Source organism: Pholcus phalangioides, unplaced genomic scaffold (genome assembly GCF_987345545.1).
Source record: "Pholcus phalangioides strain wild (caught in Gottingen) unplaced genomic scaffold, Ppha-v1.0 ptg000020l_1, whole genome shotgun sequence".
Taxonomy (NCBI): Eukaryota; Metazoa; Arthropoda; class Arachnida; order Araneae; family Pholcidae; genus Pholcus; species Pholcus phalangioides.
Window position 1 is genome coordinate 13,817,934 of NW_028301613.1, and position 18,545 is coordinate 13,836,478.

Genomic DNA, 18,545 nt, shown 5'->3' on the forward strand with positions numbered 1-18,545 from the left:
TGCCGAAGCGATATACTTTATATAGCCGCCCGATCTGATGCGCCTCGCTAGGAAAACACAAACGCGTAGCGTGATTATGTAACACGTTTCTGTCGGCGCGAAATAGTCTAATTCGATTCACGCTGCGCAACAAACCTATTCCTAGGAAAACCCGGCTTTAGCGGTGAACGAAAAGTGACTAGCAGAGTTGGTCGGTCAGAGCCGACTCGATATCGTTGTTTACATTTCGTTTTGTTGTGCGGAAGATCCAGCTTTTTTTTATTCGGTCACCATCGCTGGGAAATGTACATCGATAGTTTATCGATAGCCTTTGAAAACAGCGAGGAAATGTGCGTCGTGTTAGATAATTTCCTCATCGTCTTGCCTTTGAATCTGAAGCAAGCTCTTAAGATGTGCTGGCAAAGATATCGGGACAAAGGTCGGTTCAACCAAAGCGGTTGAAAAATCAATATCTTCAACCGTATGTTTTTTTCAGCTGCAACCATTGCATTCCCGTTCGCCACCACGTTGACCAAGGGTGTTAAACCTTTAAGAGAGTGCGACCCTGTTCACTAATTTTAAAAAAGTTTGTCGCGGGCCACTTAATTAGATGATCTTGAACAGCGCCGCTGATTACTTGAATGAGCCGCTGTGGTGATCGAGTGGTCAGAGTGTCGGACTCGCATCGCGAGGACCTGGTTCTCAAACCCCACCGGTGCCACAGTGGTGGTTGGCTGAAGTTGGTTTTCTGTGGTTCTCCCAACTTCGGGGCGTGAATGCCAGTTTATCTTCCCGGTGAAAAGGCGTCACAGAGCGCAATGGAAGTACAACAGTATAAATATTCAATCATTACACTTTACTCACAATGTGAAATAGATGGCAGTGCTGTAAAATCAGATAAAACACTAGGCACATACATTCTGAATGTTACATAGCACAATTTGCTCCAGGCTCTGCCACGAAGCTGGGCTACTGTTAAACCAGACATGCACCTTGTCCATATTCCTCTGTGGAACCTCTACCGAAATAGTACATACAGGAATGTACGTGTAGTGAAACCTGACGAACTGACGTGAAGTTTGCTTCTGTGTAATGCTTGTTATGTGTAGTGCTTGCACCAGTTTTTCTAACTATGAGTGAAGTGTAATTATTGAATAATTTATCGTTGTAGGCCTGTTGCTCTCGGTGGCGAGACTTTTTAATGGGGAGATTGGCTCGCATTCGCGCTTCGAAGTTGGGAACCACAGGAAACCAAGTTCAGCCGACCACCACTGTGGCAATGGTTCGAAGCTGGGCTTGAAGAGATCGCGACAATGGGATAAGTTTGTTGGCAGAGTCTTGGTGTTCACTCATTCATTCAGTTGCTTGAGTGATCCCGTGACAGTATTTTTTGTCATTTAATGCATGTTTCTGTTTCTTTTTACTTCCTTAGCTTCCACTATTTAATATTTTGATTTGGCCGTTTTATTTGTTTTTATGTTTGCATGTTATGGTTTTGTTCTTACGTTATTTGCTAATGTGTTTCCCGTTATATGTAGGAATGCTTCATCCACGTCATGCAGCCTATTTTACTCGGGTACCTTATAGAACACTTTGCAAGGATGAGGACCCTTGAAGACAGAGATATCTATTTATATGCTGCTAGTGTTTGCCTCCTTGCGGCAATGTTTGTCTTCACGCACCATCCATATTTTTTCGGTGCACAGCGGTTCGGCATGCGACTGCGTGTTGCCTCCTGTAACCTTGTATACAGAAAAGTATGTTTTGTTTTAATTGTATTTTTTAAAAGAAGAAAGAACGATGAAACGTTAGTTGTATCGTAGGTTACTACTTGATATACGGATGCCGTATCTTTGATTAGAACCTGTAGTGAAATTACAAGAGCCAATCAGAAAAAAAAGACTGCTCAATTAGCAGAAAAGTACAAAAAAGTTTTCTTCAACTGCAAATGTGGCGCAGCTGACAATTTACCTCTACATCATAATCAACCCTAGAATACTGACCAAAATAAAAACAGATATATATAAGTTCTGTATGTTAACTACCTATGCGTACACATTTCCGGCATGTATCGTTAGTATTCTAGGGTTAATAGTGTTTTCTATTTAACATATTTTGTGCCATCATATGAAATACTAATATCTAGAGCCGGAAGTTCAGGCAACTTCCAACAAAAAAACTTTCTCTTTTTTTTTTGTATATTTTCTAACGTTTTTTGCTAAAAATGCCTTTTTTTAAACTTTTCCTGCCATAAATACCTATTTTCACACATTTTTAAGTTTATTAGTGAATTTCAGAGGTCATAAATATTGGATATTTAATATCACTATAGTTCGCTATAATATTGGGTAAAACTCGGATATTTTAAGCATTGAGAACAAAAGAATTGCATTTTCTTTTTTAAATTTTCCAACTCTCTGTATCAATCGCCATCAGAAAGCTCGTTCCTTCCAGTTCCGTCCACATGCAAATAAGTGATCTGAGAGGTCTGAAAGTTTTCTTTGACCGGATAGTGTTGGACGCGAATGATTTCGTTTCTGACGAACGCAGCCCATGTTAGAGAATCGGAGGGAAATTGGAAATTTGTTTCTCCGCTTCACATTATATGTCTCGCTTGGGCATTGGACTGCATTGTACAGTATATGTATGACTGACTGATGGCTGTCCCTAGAGGTCATCATTTGGCATCTTGGCTCACACAAGGTGGGATAGGAGCAGACGGGGCTCTGGAATCCTACATTATTTTGATTTTGGTGTTTACATCATGAATGCACTGAAAACAACCATAGCTCTATTTTATATACATGTTTGGTATTCAATTAAATTGACCAGAGTCGCCCTCAGGAGGTGTGCGAAAAATATGCCACATAGGGACCCGCTCTGGAAGGAATGCCACATATGTGGAAATACAAAAAAAAAGTAAAATTTTTTTACAATAGAACAAGGTAGCTAATGTTTTAACAATAAAAACGATAGTGATTATTCCAAATAATACAACAAATAAACGAGAATTGGAGCAACTCTAAAGATTATTATAGAGCATTTTCTTTACAGACTCCGCATGTGGTAGTGGTGGATTGACCCAAATTTGCCTAAATCCTACGAGTCTGCTAACATTTCATTTTTGGCTTGAAATCAGTTTAAATCAGAGAATAATGAGAAGTTATTATAAACTACAATTAAAACAATATAGACAGATTAAGCGTAACCAATTTTTCAGCTAGTTTTCGGACCCATAATACCTTACTCTTAATATTTTTAGTTATTTTTCCTTCCTTCCATAGATTATAAATGCTTTTTTTTAGTGCCTATTTTGACCATTTTTAGTGCCTAAACTTCCAGACTCTAGCTATAATTATTGCATTACTCGCCAAGTAATATTATTGAGTCTAAATGCAAACATGAAATTTACAACTAAAAGTGATTTTGAAAAGGGATTATATGCTATGTCAAGCAAAAAGAAAAAGTTTTTACTTACCTCAAAATGAACGGGCAGGGAGAGGGACTAAAAACAATGACTTGCTACATGGTTGGAAAGAGTTCAAACTATTCCGATTTTTTTCTCTTATTGTTAATCTTTGATCGTCAAATCTTTTTTTTATTTTTTCACCTTTCAAAACAAGTGGCTCACTACTGGTGCATCAGGAAGAAACACTGCCACTCTAGTTGGTGAAAATACTTAATAACGTTGACATATACCCACAAATACTGTGTTATTCCATAAATTATGGTCTGCTGTTTTTAAGTGATCGTTGCACTTCTTTTACAGGCTTTAAGGCTAAGCCAAGCAGCACTTGGTAAGACGACAGTGGGACAGATGGTCAACTTGCTATCTAACGATGTGAATCGTTTCGATCAGGTTAGTAATGTATCTATAACTCCTTTTTTTGCATGAAAACGTCTTTCAAATCATGTGATGATACTTGAAGCATTTGTAAAAAGTTGTGTGGCAGAATTCATATGCAACACAAGTCAAAAGCAATGGTATCGTCTGATGCACGTTGCAAAGATGCATTCTCTGATATTACTCCAGTTAAATATCTCTTCTCGTCTGGGCACCAGAGCCATTTCCCTGATTTGTAACAAATTGTTTTTCACCATATCTTGAGCAGTTCATAACGAAAATTGGTCATTTGTTAGCTATTCTAAAGACAAAGCCAACAATTCAAGGCACAAAAAACCACTCGTGTCAAAACTTATTATGCCAGTTTTTTCTCCCCTTGTCTGTGCCATGAATCTGGTGCCATGCTGGCACATATCAGTCAAAGTCCACCATAGCTACTCATTCGGCACTGCCATTGGCCAACCATAGTGCCAACATGCGTGTAAAGTTTTCTGCTGCTCCAGGGTCTGATCTAACTCAGGGATACTCTGTGCCTTGACTTAAAATTCCTTTTACTAATTTTTGAAATGTAGATTTTGCTGATTTACTTTTTTTTCCCCAAAACGATCCGATTCAGATAACTGGAATCCTAATAGTTGAGGTTGTAATATATATACACAAACTTTTTGTTCAACATTTTGACGCTTCCTGATTTAGGTTCACAAAAGTGTTATGTGCTCTTCTTAGACTCCAGTTTAGTAATCACACATAGAACATTTTAGGTTCCAATACTAATCTTTTAATCCATATGGCAAGCTGGCCCTGGGATTCATTAAACCCTGATTCAGAAAGATTTACATTCTTTGTATCGTTCCAACTTTAGTATATGTATTGCTGAAGCAAGTACAAAAATTTACATTCTGGCTCCTTATGTCAAGGGTAGAGGTCCCCCCCCCCCCAACCACTTGGACCAAGTAGACTGATACTTAATGATGAACTTCAGACTAAATATATAAAGAACGGCACACTTTCCACTTGTTAATACAAAATGTACTGTAAAACCGGATATTTATGTGAAGATTCTGATTTTTGGAAATATTTCATCTCTGTCACTGCTGGGACTCGAACCCAGGTCCCTCAAATTCCACAGTTGAGTGCTCTGCCAACTAAGCTATAGTGCCTGCTTTGAATATTTCTTTCCTTTAGAGTGCATATATATGTTGAATGGTACCGTGCTATGGATTGTGACAGAAATCTGCTAATTGCTCGTAAATGACATCAGGTCAGGTGGCGATATATATATAGGAAGATGTACTTTCCACTTGTACTTGTTAATACAAGATATACTGGAAAACTGGCTATCTATGTGGAGATGCTGATTTTTTTTTTTTTTCTTTTTAATTTTCTATTTCTGTCGCTATCAGCATATATATATGTGCTCCAAAGGAGAAATATTCTATCTGCCGTTTTGTAGCTTAATTGGTAGAGCACCCAACCAACATTCAAGGGATCCAGATTTGAGTCCCGGTAGCAGTAGAGATGAATTTTCCTAAAAATCAGCATCTCTACATGAATAGCGAGTTTTTCAGTATATCTATAGGAAAAGAAAAGAATCTAAAAGCAATTTTGCTATTTAAATGGGTTTTTTTCTCCTCTTTTGCAGTCTGTCATATATCTGCCATATCTTGTTGCGGGCCCATTGCAAACAGCAATTATAATTGGTGTATTGTGGAGGCATATAAACTACGCTTGCTTGGCTGGTGTGTCTATCCTGATGCTTTACATTCCATTCCAAGGATTGATGGGAAGACTCTTCTCTAAACTCAGGTGAGTGTGATACGAGAAAAAAAAAAACAAGCCAGAAATCTATTTGTGTTGTTATAACAGTTATATTAGTAAGCAAGATCTAATATTGCCTGTGTAATGGCAACTGCGTTCAGTTCTGACAAGACCAATTCAGTATCTAATATCATACAGTGATAAATAACACTATCACTATGTAATAAACAAAAGTTTCCTTTGTGTGTGTTTGCTTTGCGTACATAATTATAAAAAAATAATGATCATTCCCCTTCAAACTTGGTTTTTATGGCAAGAAAATCGCTATTTGTTAATTAGCTATTTACTATTGGGTGACTGGAACATTGAAATTGACTAAAAAAAAGAACTTTATGGACTGATAATTTAACCCTTACAGCGGTAATCCTGAGATGTTTCGCTGAACTTGATTTACTTCATTTCAGTCACACCAAAATATCTTGGGTTCTTAACACACTTTTATTTCCAATGCGAAAAGAATGTGTGTCCCCCATCATCTGCTCTCTTCCAATGTAAACATCTTCAAAAAAATCCAAGTCTTTTTCTTCATAGCTTAAGTCCCATTTGCCATCAAGAGCATGTGTGGTTCTTTTCTATACCCCTCGCCCAAATCAGTGCTCCTCTGTAAGTATGGTGTTCAAAACCTCTCGGCATACTCCAATGCAGGATCAACTAAGCCTCAGAAAAGTGTAAGGATCACTTTAGGAGAACGCAGAGACTTTTTTTGAGAATGGAATCAGGCATTCCAGTTGAGAAGTCATTAGTGATTGGGAAATATTGCTAGTTACCCAAGAACAAAAATCATGTCACACAGTGTAATGAGGAGCGTAATCAGCGCCTCCTAGAGATAGAAGGCCTCTGCACGCTGCTCGTGATGTCAGCAAGTAGTCCATTTTCCCTCCGAATATTCAGGGGCAAAAAATTCCTGCTCGTGCCAGTATCATCACTGTGTGGAAAAGAAATGAGCGGGGCCCAGAATTGGCAATTTCTATGCCCCCACATCAAATCACCATGCAGTATTTGTGAGCCAATCAGGAAGATTCTACGCTAAAATAAGAAGAAACTAAATAGTATGCTGTGATTCAAAATGTGGCAAACTTGCTAGGTAGTCTTAATGAAGTCAAGATGAACTTGGCAACTCGTGTGGAGGCCTCCTATCTCTAGGTGATGGCGTAATCTATAATATCAATAGCCTGACATTTTTAGGTGAATCTGACAGTTTTCTTCTTTATCATGGTTTGTGGCAATTTTTATCCCCGTAAAAGCATGTGACAGTGCACTTTTTTTATTGTTATTGATTCCGAAAACCATATTTCCATTCTAATTTTTTATTTTTTTTTTGGTTGACTTGCATATGAAATTAAAAATTTGAATGGTCCTCTTAGCCAATGGCATCATACAATTTTCATCTGACTATGAAACATATCCTAAGAAATTTTTGCACCCAGATGCCTTCTTAAGGAAGCCTGTAAAGATATTTTTTTAGTAGCTGTGGCCGTACCATCCCTGCATTGGCTACCTATAAGCGAAAGTATCTGGTTCGCTTGGAGTGCAAAGCTACTATTATTCATTTATTTATTTATTTTTTTTTTTTTTCAATATTAAGTTTAGTGATTTTGTTATTGATTTAATGTAGGATAAAAACAGCTGTATTAACGGATGAGAGGATACGTCTGATGAATGAAATAATCAGCGGCATGCGAGTCATCAAAATGTATACTTGGGAATATCCCTTCGCGAAATTGGTTGATCTGATACGCAGGCAAGTACAGATATGGTTTATCTCATGTTTACTTTAAAATATTTCTCTATGGGGTTTTTTTTTTTTTTGCTGCATCCTGTATATTCCATCATATAATTTCTCTTATAAACTTTCACTTTGCATCCTGTTATTTTTTTTCAGAAACACAGTAAAGTTTAAGGAATTTTATGAATGAATTTGGTTTGATTGAAAACCAAAGGTTTCCGTTAATGGTAGACAGTGAAACATACCAATCTCTTTTACTCCCACACATTTGGGTGTTCAGTAAAACCTTGATATATCATGGCATTGCAAATATTCTTAGGCATCACCTGTAGTCTAATGTTAAAGTCCTCTTTTGGTACAATGGTATCCTTTACTATGATAAACCCTATTTTGATAACCCTCTGCAACAATATTTTTTAGGAGTTTTTGAAATCGCTATAGCAATATTTTTCTTTATTTTTCATCCGTAATATCCTTTAATGTATTTTTAAACTTATCACATATTTTACTTCTTTCGAAGACATCTGACAATATCAGTATTTGCATTTCCTAACCACCTTAAGTGTTTGGTATCATTACTTTTTTTGTGTGATACAACCAAAGTGTATTGCGATAAACCGTTTTACTGGAGCAGTATACACACCTAACTCAATTTTGTTTATCAGCTAATCAAAATCTTTTACGGTGAATATCAAGAACTCGAAAACATATTTTTTCAGTGGTACTAACAATGCTGATTTAGAAAAAATGCCAACAGCAGCATAAATTTTGTGTCACGTGATAATGTTGCTTCTTGATATGATAATCCCTTTGCAACAATATTTTTTCTTGGTCTGATATCATTATGTATATCAAGGTTTCACTGTATTCTCGAACTACCAAATCATTCTATCAATTCCTTGATCTGTATTATCAGGGATCTCTGTTCTTGCCTTATAATAAGTTGTACATGTTTTTTCCTCACATTTGTTATACTGAATCTCTGGGTGCTAAATGATGGAGAAAGTATCCACAAAGCCAGAACTTCCACATCCTTCACCTATGCAGTAAAAATCACAGGTTATTTGTCTTGTTTACCCTGTCACCCGGGAAGCAAATTTTTAAACTGTCTTATTAACTAGGAGCAATTGTATAGCATTAGCAGTTGTCCTCCTATTTACAAATGTTTTTAACCTGATAGTGTCACACATGAATGGAAAATCTGATTGATCCGAAAAGGTATTTATGCTGATGTATAAGGATTATAAAGTTATTTACAGGGAAAACTGCTAGCTCTAAATGCATTAAGAAGAAAAAAATTCACAAAAATTTGGTTTCTTTGGCACTCTTATCTATAAGGAAATAACTGCTAAATAAATTAGTCGATAACCACATACAGAGGTGGCTGCAAAATAGGATTTATTTTTGTATTATAATGTCTGTGAAACCTATATATGTGTATATTGCCTGTTCCAAGAGAAACTGGCCCCGTAGGGAAGTTGGCCAAGAAATAGATGTGGCTGCCTATTAAAGTTTCACTATATTTTGTTGATTTTGGTATTTCAATTACATAAATGCTTATTTTCACATTTTTAAACGTTTTTTTCAAATTTTCAGAAAGGAAGTCAAGAAAATTCGTCACACTGCTATTCTGAGAGGCGTAAACATTGCATTGTTCTTTGTTTCATCAAAAGTCATCCTATTCATAGCTTTCGTCGTGTTTGTACTGGCGTATGGAGGGGACTTAACACCAGAGAGAGTCTTTGTGAGCATGTCTTTATTCAATAGCTTGCGGTTATCAATGACATTGTTCTTCCCATATGCCATTTCACAAGGAGCGGAATCCATCATTTCATTGAAAAGACTTGAAGTAATTATCGTTTGTTCAAATTTTATCATTATAGACTTTCATTGCAGCTGATCAGTTGTTTGAAACTGTATTCATTGTTTTAAATTCTTGTAAATTCTTGTTTTTAACTGAATAGAAAATAAAGCAACAAATCAAATGTAAACTGAAATTATTTTAAAAAAATTTTGCAAAAGATTTAAAAAGATACAAAAATAACATAACTTTGCTACATAATCTCCAGATTTTTAAATATATTTTTCTGAATGTATTGATAGTTTTTGAATCCCTTTCTTGAAGAAATAAGGGGGGATGCATATGTAGCCAGTTGTACACATACTCCTTTACTCTTACATAATTGAATCGCTGTCCTTCAAATACCTTAGAGTCCAAACAAATGTTACTCATAGAGGAATGAATCTTGACTCTAGGACAATATTTCACAGATGATCAGTTAACTCTTTTCAGTAAATAATGTGGCAATGAATAGCATAAGAAACCCACCTAGCAAACACTTTTCAGTACTCCAGGGTCCAGGCTATCCTCAGTGATAGATTGAGCTCTGTGATAGGTGATACTCTACCAACTCTTGATGCTTGCAACTATCCAGCCTAGTCTCTTGGTGTTATGACGTCGTCAAATCATCAAGTTGTCTCCAAACTTCACTGTTTGTTGCCAATTTGCCAATACTTACAAAAAAATGCTTTAATTTCATTTTTACATAAGATAATGACTACTTACAGGCAAACAAAATGACATAATAAATAAGAACCATTTACATAATTTTCGTAACAAAATTTATATTCTTGGATACTTCCTTTTTCTATAATAAATTTTCAAAATGTACAGTACATAACAAACATTTGCTAAGTACACATTTATGTATGAAGTGCTGACCTGTACCAAGACCACAAAATATGAATAAGAGCGGCTTTTGGGGTATAAAAAGGCTGTTTTTTGATGGCATGGCTGGAGGTGGGAAATAAGCATTTATAGAACTCCGACCTATCTCTGGCTTTTCTGTTATCCACTCCCTTTTCACCACATAAGGGTGAATAGTCTGCATTTCACTTTACTTAAATAATTTTGTGAACAGCACAAATATTTTCGGCATTAATTTTTGTCCATGATGGGGGCTCATTTTTACTGCATCATATATTGCTGGAAAAGAATTTTTTTTATGCCAATCATACACTTCAGATTTGAAGACAGTTTCTTCCCTGAACTGCTACAGCCTCCTCAAAATTTTAAACTTTTTAGCGCCAAAAATGTTTGTGTTGTGCAACAGATGTACATACCACTTGCTTACTCATTGTGCTGCTGAGTACAGATGACAAGAAGAGGTAAGACACTGCAAACATGCAAAAGGACTGCCACTCACCACTACTGTCACTAAGCCATACGGGCACCTCGTAAGCAATCCTGCGAGGAACTTCTAATGAATTAGAGCATGTTGGAATGTGTTGCGTGCCTAATGTAAAGTTTGTTTCTGAGAAATGTGTGTTGTGTCCAAAAAATGCTGCCAAGTGTCTTCTAAATATGAAAGCAAACAACTCAGCATTGTTATTTTGCCTATTGTATTATACTGAATTTTTTTAAATGTTGTAGGCCTTATTGCTATATGTGAAGAGAACCTTCCAGTAACTACAGTCACTGCTCGTTATAATGACCTCAAATATAAGGACCTTTCTATTACAACTACCACTAGGATAAGTCCCAATAATGACTATCATATATGTTTTCCTTTCATTATAATGACCCTCCCAATATTACGACCATTTTCCACAGGACAAAGGAGGTCATTATATTGAGCGCAGACTGTATTAGAGTGCCACCCACTAGCACTCTACTCCTCTGAAATGAAGTTCTAGTTAATATTTGATTCCCTCATATGCATATTTTTTTTTTAGAAATTTCTCCTATTAGAAGAAAAAGAAGAGTCTCAGCTCCTTACCATTTCAAATCTCCGACCAAAACTCAACCACTGTGGTATCTGGATGGAGAAAGTTGTAGCGGCTTGGAATAAGGTATTTTTAATCATTGCAATGGTTATGCTTAATTTTTTTAGAACTTTGAAGAAAAACTTGACCATGTCCAATCTGCCAAGTATTCATCACTTATGGCACTATAAATATTATTGGTCTGTGAATTTGAAACAGTTTGTCTTAATAGGTCAGGAATTAGGTCTCCTGATTTTGGTGTTTGTTAGCCCCAAAACTTGCCAAATAATCAAGTTGCATTGTCAAGTATCCCACAAATGAATGTTTCTTTCATGCATTCATACAAAGTCTGAGTTATTAGTTAGGAAGAGAATGTATTAGCGATAAGGTTTAAAAAATATTCATTTATGAAAACTAAATATATTTAACCATGCATTTCTATGTTTTCTTTGAGAGAATATTTTTTATATTAGGTGTGCTTTGTGTGTATGTGCTCGATGTATTCAATAAGCTTTCAAGTTTAATAACATTTCATATAATTCATCCCTATTTTACACACTTTTACAGGACAACGAACTGACTTTGCAAAATATAACAGTCAACATAAGGCCAGGAGAGCTTCTAGCTGTCGTTGGTTCTGTAGGCTGTGGAAAAGTAAGTGAAAAACAAAATTGTCCTGCTCACAATATTGTTGAACTATCAAGTAACAGTTGATTGAATCACCATTAAATTATCGGAATCAATCCTTGACATTTATAGCAAGTATTTATTGATGAATATTTATCTCTGAAATGTGACAATCTTGAAATGGTAAGTGGTCTACTATATGTTACTGGCAAAACTATTGAAGGCATCCTTTTTTGATAGTGAGGGAAGAGAAAATTCTGAGTATACTTGCCAGCTACTGCAGAATTTCCGTAGTTACCATGGATTCCTACCATAAAATAAGGAACTAGGTGAATTGTCATAAACTATGGCAAATCCAGTTTTTATAGAACATTTTGCTCAGATTTCTTTCAATTCCATTATCCTATCAAGTACAAAATGATGTCATGCACAAAAACTGTATCTCCAAAGAATAAATATCAAATTAATAACAAATCAGCCAATTCATATGAACATGGTTTGCTATGAGGTAACTTATGGCCTAGAGTTCTTTTTGTTAAATAAAAGAAAGTTAAGATTTCACTCACAAATGGCATTTATTTTAAAATGAAAAACTAGATATTTATATGTATATAAAATTGGTTTTCTGTGTGTATGTCCTCTATACAAATCTACGATTTTCGATCAATCTTTGCCAAATTTTGTATGTGTACCAACCAGGCTTCAAAGTAAACGATGGGCTATTTTAAAAGTTCAGGAGAACTGCGGGGTAATGCCTGATAGGGTCAAAAAACTGTCCAGCAACAATGACTTTTGGAATGTCTATTTTGATTACTTTGGTTCCCAAACAATGGTTTGTCACTTTCTTAATGCTCCCAGTATATGAAGAAAGCCAGAGCAGTGCCAGTTTGGTATAGAACAGTGATTCCCAACGTGGGCGTTAATGCCCCCTTGGGGGAGGTAGAAGCTATGGACATAACATAGGAACCTATGGGTTAGATTGCGATGGGAGAAAATAATTTCTGAAGAAGGGGGCAATGGGACAAAAAAGGTTGGGAAACTATGGTATAGAATGTCAAATTCACATTTTTTTTTCTAACATTAAAGAAAACTGATTTGAATTAAAGGTTGCTTGGCTCCGAAGTTGGCATGTATGTTTCTAAGGTAGAAGTGATGCTATATGCATGCCAAGGAAACTTTTCCCCTTATAATTGTTCTTTCATTTCTAAAAAAAAAAACTAGCTTCACAAACTTGCATCCACAAAAGTAATTAATTGCTATCCAGCCCCACTCCTGCATTTCATTCTGCTTGTCACTTGATGTATGGCACATATCACTATCATGGACGATAATGGGTCACATGTTGTATATGTGCATACCCACAGTAAACAGCGTTAACCTTTGTCTGTTATGGAGGGTTACAAATATGTTTCGTTCCTGATGCGCAAACATTTTCCAATCGGAATTAAAGTGGCATGTAGGTAATGAATCTGGAATATTGAAGTCTGTGGCATGTAGGCAATGAATAGTTGAATAGTAATCCATTACCAAAGCATTATTTGTCACAAACACTGGATGACAGAATTTTGGTAGTGCTTCGAGGTTTAACGAAACAATGTCCCTGAAATGAAAATTAAGTTAAATGTTAGTCCAGAATGATGCAACGCTCAGGTCCCAGGGGTGCAACAATTGTGCCAAAACACTTCGCCAAAATTAATATCTTTCGCCATCCTTGCTTCAATAGTGTATTTTCATATTTTTCTGTGCCAAATAGCCAAAATAGAGAATTTTGCCTCAGTAATCCCTGAATTTTGAAAAGGATGGCAAAAGTTTTTTGTTTTTGCTTGCCACAGAACGTTTTTTTCCAAGAAGAGTGTGTTTTATTTCTCTGTACTCTTCAGTACCACCTCCTCCCATCATCTGTAGTCGTGCTATCTCGTGACCTTAAAAAAATAAAGGTCTCTCTTAGAAAGTAGTTTGACAACACTGGTGCGAAAAAACTCATGGGCTAACCATGTGTGCTTTTCATGCTTTGTAAGCACTAGAGAGATTTTTTTACATATGAATAAAAATTTTCAATCAAAAAATATTTAATTTATCTTTACCCCAAGACAGTTTTTTTTTAAAGTGCTACAAGCATGTCGAACTAATAATCCATCTGGTGTCTCATTGAAATAGTTGCCAGAAGTCTAGGAAAGTTTGCAAAATTAGAGAGAAGGTAGCAGATTTTTTTTTTGAATCAACTTTTGAATTTTCTGGCAAGATCCTGCACTCAACTTTGTACCCTAAAATCCGATTCGGATAACTGTGGCCCTTATTGAAACTATCTGCCCCTCATCAGTCTTTCCATTGCAAAACCTTGATGGTATTTGTGATCATGCAACTGTGAAGATGGTTTGCAATGGTCTTTCGGCTTTAAACCACAAATGTGAGTCAGTTTCCGTATTAAAAGAAAAGTTGCTGCTTTGCAGCAGAAATTATTATAGTTAATCGTCATTGTGTCAAATCCTGATGGTTCATGAAAAATCTTTTCATTCGGCGAGTAAAAGAGCAAGTCTGTCAAATTTCGAATGCCAATTTAGCAACTTTGCCGAATAACGAGTGTTGAATCACCAATACTGCCAAATAACAAGTGTTCAACTGCCAATGTTGCCAAACAACGTGTCAAATGACCAATCTCGCTAAATAACGAGTGCTGAATCATTAAACAGTGTTGAATCTTCTGAATTTCTCCCATTTTGCTATAATTTCTTTCCGAGTATAAAAAAATGTCATCTTAAATACATTAGTGTGAGAATTTTTATGACAGTCGCTCTTTCAAACAAGGTGTCAAAAGCCTGAAACACCAAAAACAAAAAAAAGGTTGATAAAAAGATGTTTTATAACAAAAGGCAGTGCAGTTGTTTTATTTTGAAAAAAAGTGGGGTTAACGGAAATATTTTTGCAAATTAATTTCGCTGCTCCATTTTATAAATATCTACTTCAAAACTGCTCTGAATCCTATATTTTGCTGCTCCAAAATAGACTTCACCACTTCCCACCCCTGAGATCCACAAATACTTTTGGATGAGTTTCGCCATTCAGAACAAGGTAGGCTACTTATTCCTAGAGATACAATACTACTTCCCCACACACTAACTTCGTCCATATCGCCATATGCAATTTACTGCCTTAACAAGTTTGTCTGGAAATGAAGGTGTCATCTATCGGTGGTTGCCTCAAGCTCATTAGGGAAAATATCTTGTCTATATTCTTCCCCTGGACCGACCTGTCATTTGGGGGGGGGGTGAAAATACACTAAAAATTATATATATACACATATATTGAGTATATGTCTTTGCTCCCTCCCCCTGGAAAAAGTTGAAATGACTGCCCTGCCCCAGGATCAAACCTGGCACCTGCAGCAACCTTCACTTTGGTAGACGAGCATCTTTCCGCCATGCCACTCAGGCATCAGAGATACAATACTGTAAGACCAGTCGTGGCCCAGGCTGTGTCCCATGAGGGATATAAGCCTTTTACCTCTAGGGATTGGACCACGCTTGAGAGATACAATACTGGTCATAATTTTTGTTTGTAAAAGAGATTTGATTTTCTGAATATGTTTACATTGGAAGAACAGAGGTGGTAGGGGAGAGGGGGAATATGATCAACGTGTTTAAAACTTACAAGGAGTTAGATAGAGGATGGACCAGAGTTAATAAGACATTGTCAATTGAGTGCTTCAACAAGAAGACACCAGCATCACTTGGTAAGGAACAACCAATGCCGTCTTAATGCATGGGCCTACTCGGGCACCTCAAAAGAAGAAGGGGGTCTCGCAAAAATAAGATATGGTGGAAATTTTCTAGAGTAAGCATGTAAATTGGCCTGGTGGGAGCCTGATGCTCTTAAAATGGCCTTGGGAATGACTTTAGATTGTGGTGTCGCAGGAAATTTTTTTCTAACAGGGTTGAAAAATAAATAGAATAGCCTACCCCTGGGTGTCATGAATTCTACTATAGTTGATAGGTTTAAAAAAGAAATGTGACGTTCATATTGAGATAAATCAAGAAGCTATTCATACTTAGATAAGACGACCACAATTTTTTATAGGGATAGTATATTATAGTTATTAGGTTTTTTATGATAATGAAACCTCACTCATCATAGGCATTTTGCCTGTTGTGGCTTTTGTATTTGTATAAAAATTTGTACCGCTTTTTATATGGTATGATTTGACAGTGACATATTTTTATCTTTTTTTAAAATATAATTTCAGACATCTCTTCTAATGTCCATCCTTGGTGAGCTACCAATTACTTCTGGCAATGTTAAAGTGTCCGGAAAAATATCTTATGCATCTCAAGAACCATGGGCTTTCAATGGAAACGTGAAAGAGAATGTCATATTTGGTAGTCCATTTGACGAGCAGAGATACAAGACTGTTCTGACTGTATGCGCGTTGGACAAAGTGAGTAATGCTTTTAGTCATAGGAAATTTGTTAATTCTATGTCTTATCAATCAAATAGATATTTTCTTTATATTATCCTGAGGTGAAGTCAGGAAAAAAGCCATCTGGTCTCCACGGGGCTCACCTAAGTTCTCTTGCAAACCAGGCAAGCACGCTACCATCTACACCACTCAAGACACGATCCTGCCTTCCGTATGACTTTTCTTTCAGAGTTCACCTTGGCATAATATCCAGGAAATATGTTTCCTATGTAGATTGGGATGAGGAAGGGGCTTTCAACTCTTTCTCTCTCTGTCTTACGTTCGCGGATCCCAGATTTTAGAAATTATTCATGCCCTGAAGTTTGCATTAAAGTCTCGCCTATATTAGTGTTTTATTATGTCTTAAGTTTAATTGGTGTCTCAACTTTGATAACTATTGGACGTGATTTTTTTTAATATAAATTCATGCCCGTTTCTATTCTTGCAATGGGCTGATAACAAGCCGATATATTTTTCTAAATATGTTTAATTTTTACCTCATTATTACTCTACCATCATTTTCTTGTGTTTTATTTTACTCGCATTAAAGCTTGAATATTATATAAAGCTGTAAAAATTTAATTCAATATAAAGATATTGTCCATGCAAATGAAGTAACATTTATATGGTCCCAATATCCTGTTATTCAATGCTTGAATGCTCAAAATGTGAATCCTGCAGATTCTGTGAAATCTGTCATCAATTATAGGAAATGAACGGCGATACAATAATGAATGAAAAAAATGCGAGAATGTATGTAATGTTTATAAATATAAAGATGTTAAGTTTAATAAATGAAGGATAAACTAATGTGTGTGACGATACTCGCATCAGAATGCCCATAATTTCCTCACTTTACAGTCGGCAGGATTTTTAACCAGGCAGTAGTTCATTTCAAATTATCACAGAATCCTCAGAAAAATAAACTTTTGCTACTAATACTCACAGAAAACTGAAGAGAATAGTTGGGGATACTAGATGACCTTGAATGACGAAGATCGCTTGACAAGAATACGCAATCAGTTGTTACTTTCTGGATGACCTTTGTACTTTTGGTTTACTTAAACTCAATGTCTGCCTCTGTATGTCTCCTAGTTCTGAAATTATAAAAAATATTATCCATCATAAGATGGGGATTTCATTTGAAGTGTTTTGTCTGGTCCTCTTATTGAGTGATTAATGATTTGTTCCTGTTTTTTTTTAATATTTAGGATATAGAGCTTTTTCCTTATGGAGATAGGACGTTAGTTGGTGAAAGGGGTGTCAGCTTGAGTGGTGGCCAAAAAGCAAGAGTTAATTTAGCCAGGTATGAAGAAACTACACACATTTTCATTAACTCAAGGCAAATCACAGGGCACATTATAAATATAGTGAATGGGGAGGGAAGAATGTTTTTTTCTGAAGAGGGAGTATGATTGTCCCTCACTCATTGTGCTCCCCCTCCCATATCTATGTGGGTTGTGGTACTCATAAACAAGTACACTATTCTTCCAAAAGTCTGTCTTTTTTGGAGTTTAGGCATTTTCTCGAATTTGTAAAAAAATAACTGGGTGGATCATTCTGAAAATTTGGTCATGTATACCTTATGTTCGTACTCACCATTTTCAGTGAAAATTTAGTCAGGAGTGCATTTAAGGAACTGACAAAAAATTGAATAAGAAATACATTTTTGATCAACCCTGTATCAGGAAAAAGCTGCAAATGACTTGCAACTTTAAAAACAAAATATTGTACTAACTTTGTGTGATATTTCTGTGAGTTTTCGTGAGAATAGCACGTATTCTCGCAAAAATGTAAATGTCTTCTGTAAAAATTCCAATTTTCATCGCATGATTTTTGCTTATAACATGCAGTTTTTTTAACAAATTCTTATTAAATTCACAGAAAACATGACGCTATACATGAGATGTACTGTATAGAAATTCATAATATGACACATTGTTATTGACCATGAGATACGAGTATTTTTCAGTAAATGATTATTAATTGCACATCTGCAAAAAATATAAATTTGATTGCCAGATATATAGTGCAATATGTATAAAAATCCCAGCTGAATGTCATGAAAATGCTGTTATTTCATTTTTTGACTTGAGTTTATTTTGACATCATACACGGCATCAGATATGCATCTTTGCTCATTCGTATAATGCTGAAAGCTTATTCCCAAAATAATCAAATAACAGCAAATAATAGTATGCCGATTTGTAAAAAAATCCCATATTATTGAATTACTTTCAGAAAATTTTCAAATTACAGCTCACATTATCGTGTACATCTTTCTGAATTTTCATGACATTCAGCTGGAATTTTCATATACGTTGCATTATGTA

The 18,545-nt window shown here is 35.9% G+C and overlaps 1 protein-coding gene across 1 annotated transcript in view; it reads left to right on the forward strand.

Annotated features, from left to right (window-relative positions):
• LOC149071036 (ATP-binding cassette sub-family C member 4-like) overlaps window positions 1-18,545 on the forward strand; it is a 78,524-nt gene that overhangs the window by 37,163 nt on the left and 22,816 nt on the right. The window contains exons 4-12 of the mRNA XM_089248297.1: window positions 1,518-1,736; window positions 3,749-3,838; window positions 5,466-5,629; window positions 7,257-7,386; window positions 8,968-9,216; window positions 11,103-11,219; window positions 11,700-11,786; window positions 16,000-16,191; window positions 17,424-17,518. Coding sequence (XP_089104423.1) covers window positions 1,518-1,736; window positions 3,749-3,838; window positions 5,466-5,629; window positions 7,257-7,386; window positions 8,968-9,216; window positions 11,103-11,219; window positions 11,700-11,786; window positions 16,000-16,191; window positions 17,424-17,518 — 1,343 coding nt within the window. The remainder of the gene's footprint in view (window positions 1-1,517; window positions 1,737-3,748; window positions 3,839-5,465; window positions 5,630-7,256; window positions 7,387-8,967; window positions 9,217-11,102; window positions 11,220-11,699; window positions 11,787-15,999; window positions 16,192-17,423; window positions 17,519-18,545) is intronic.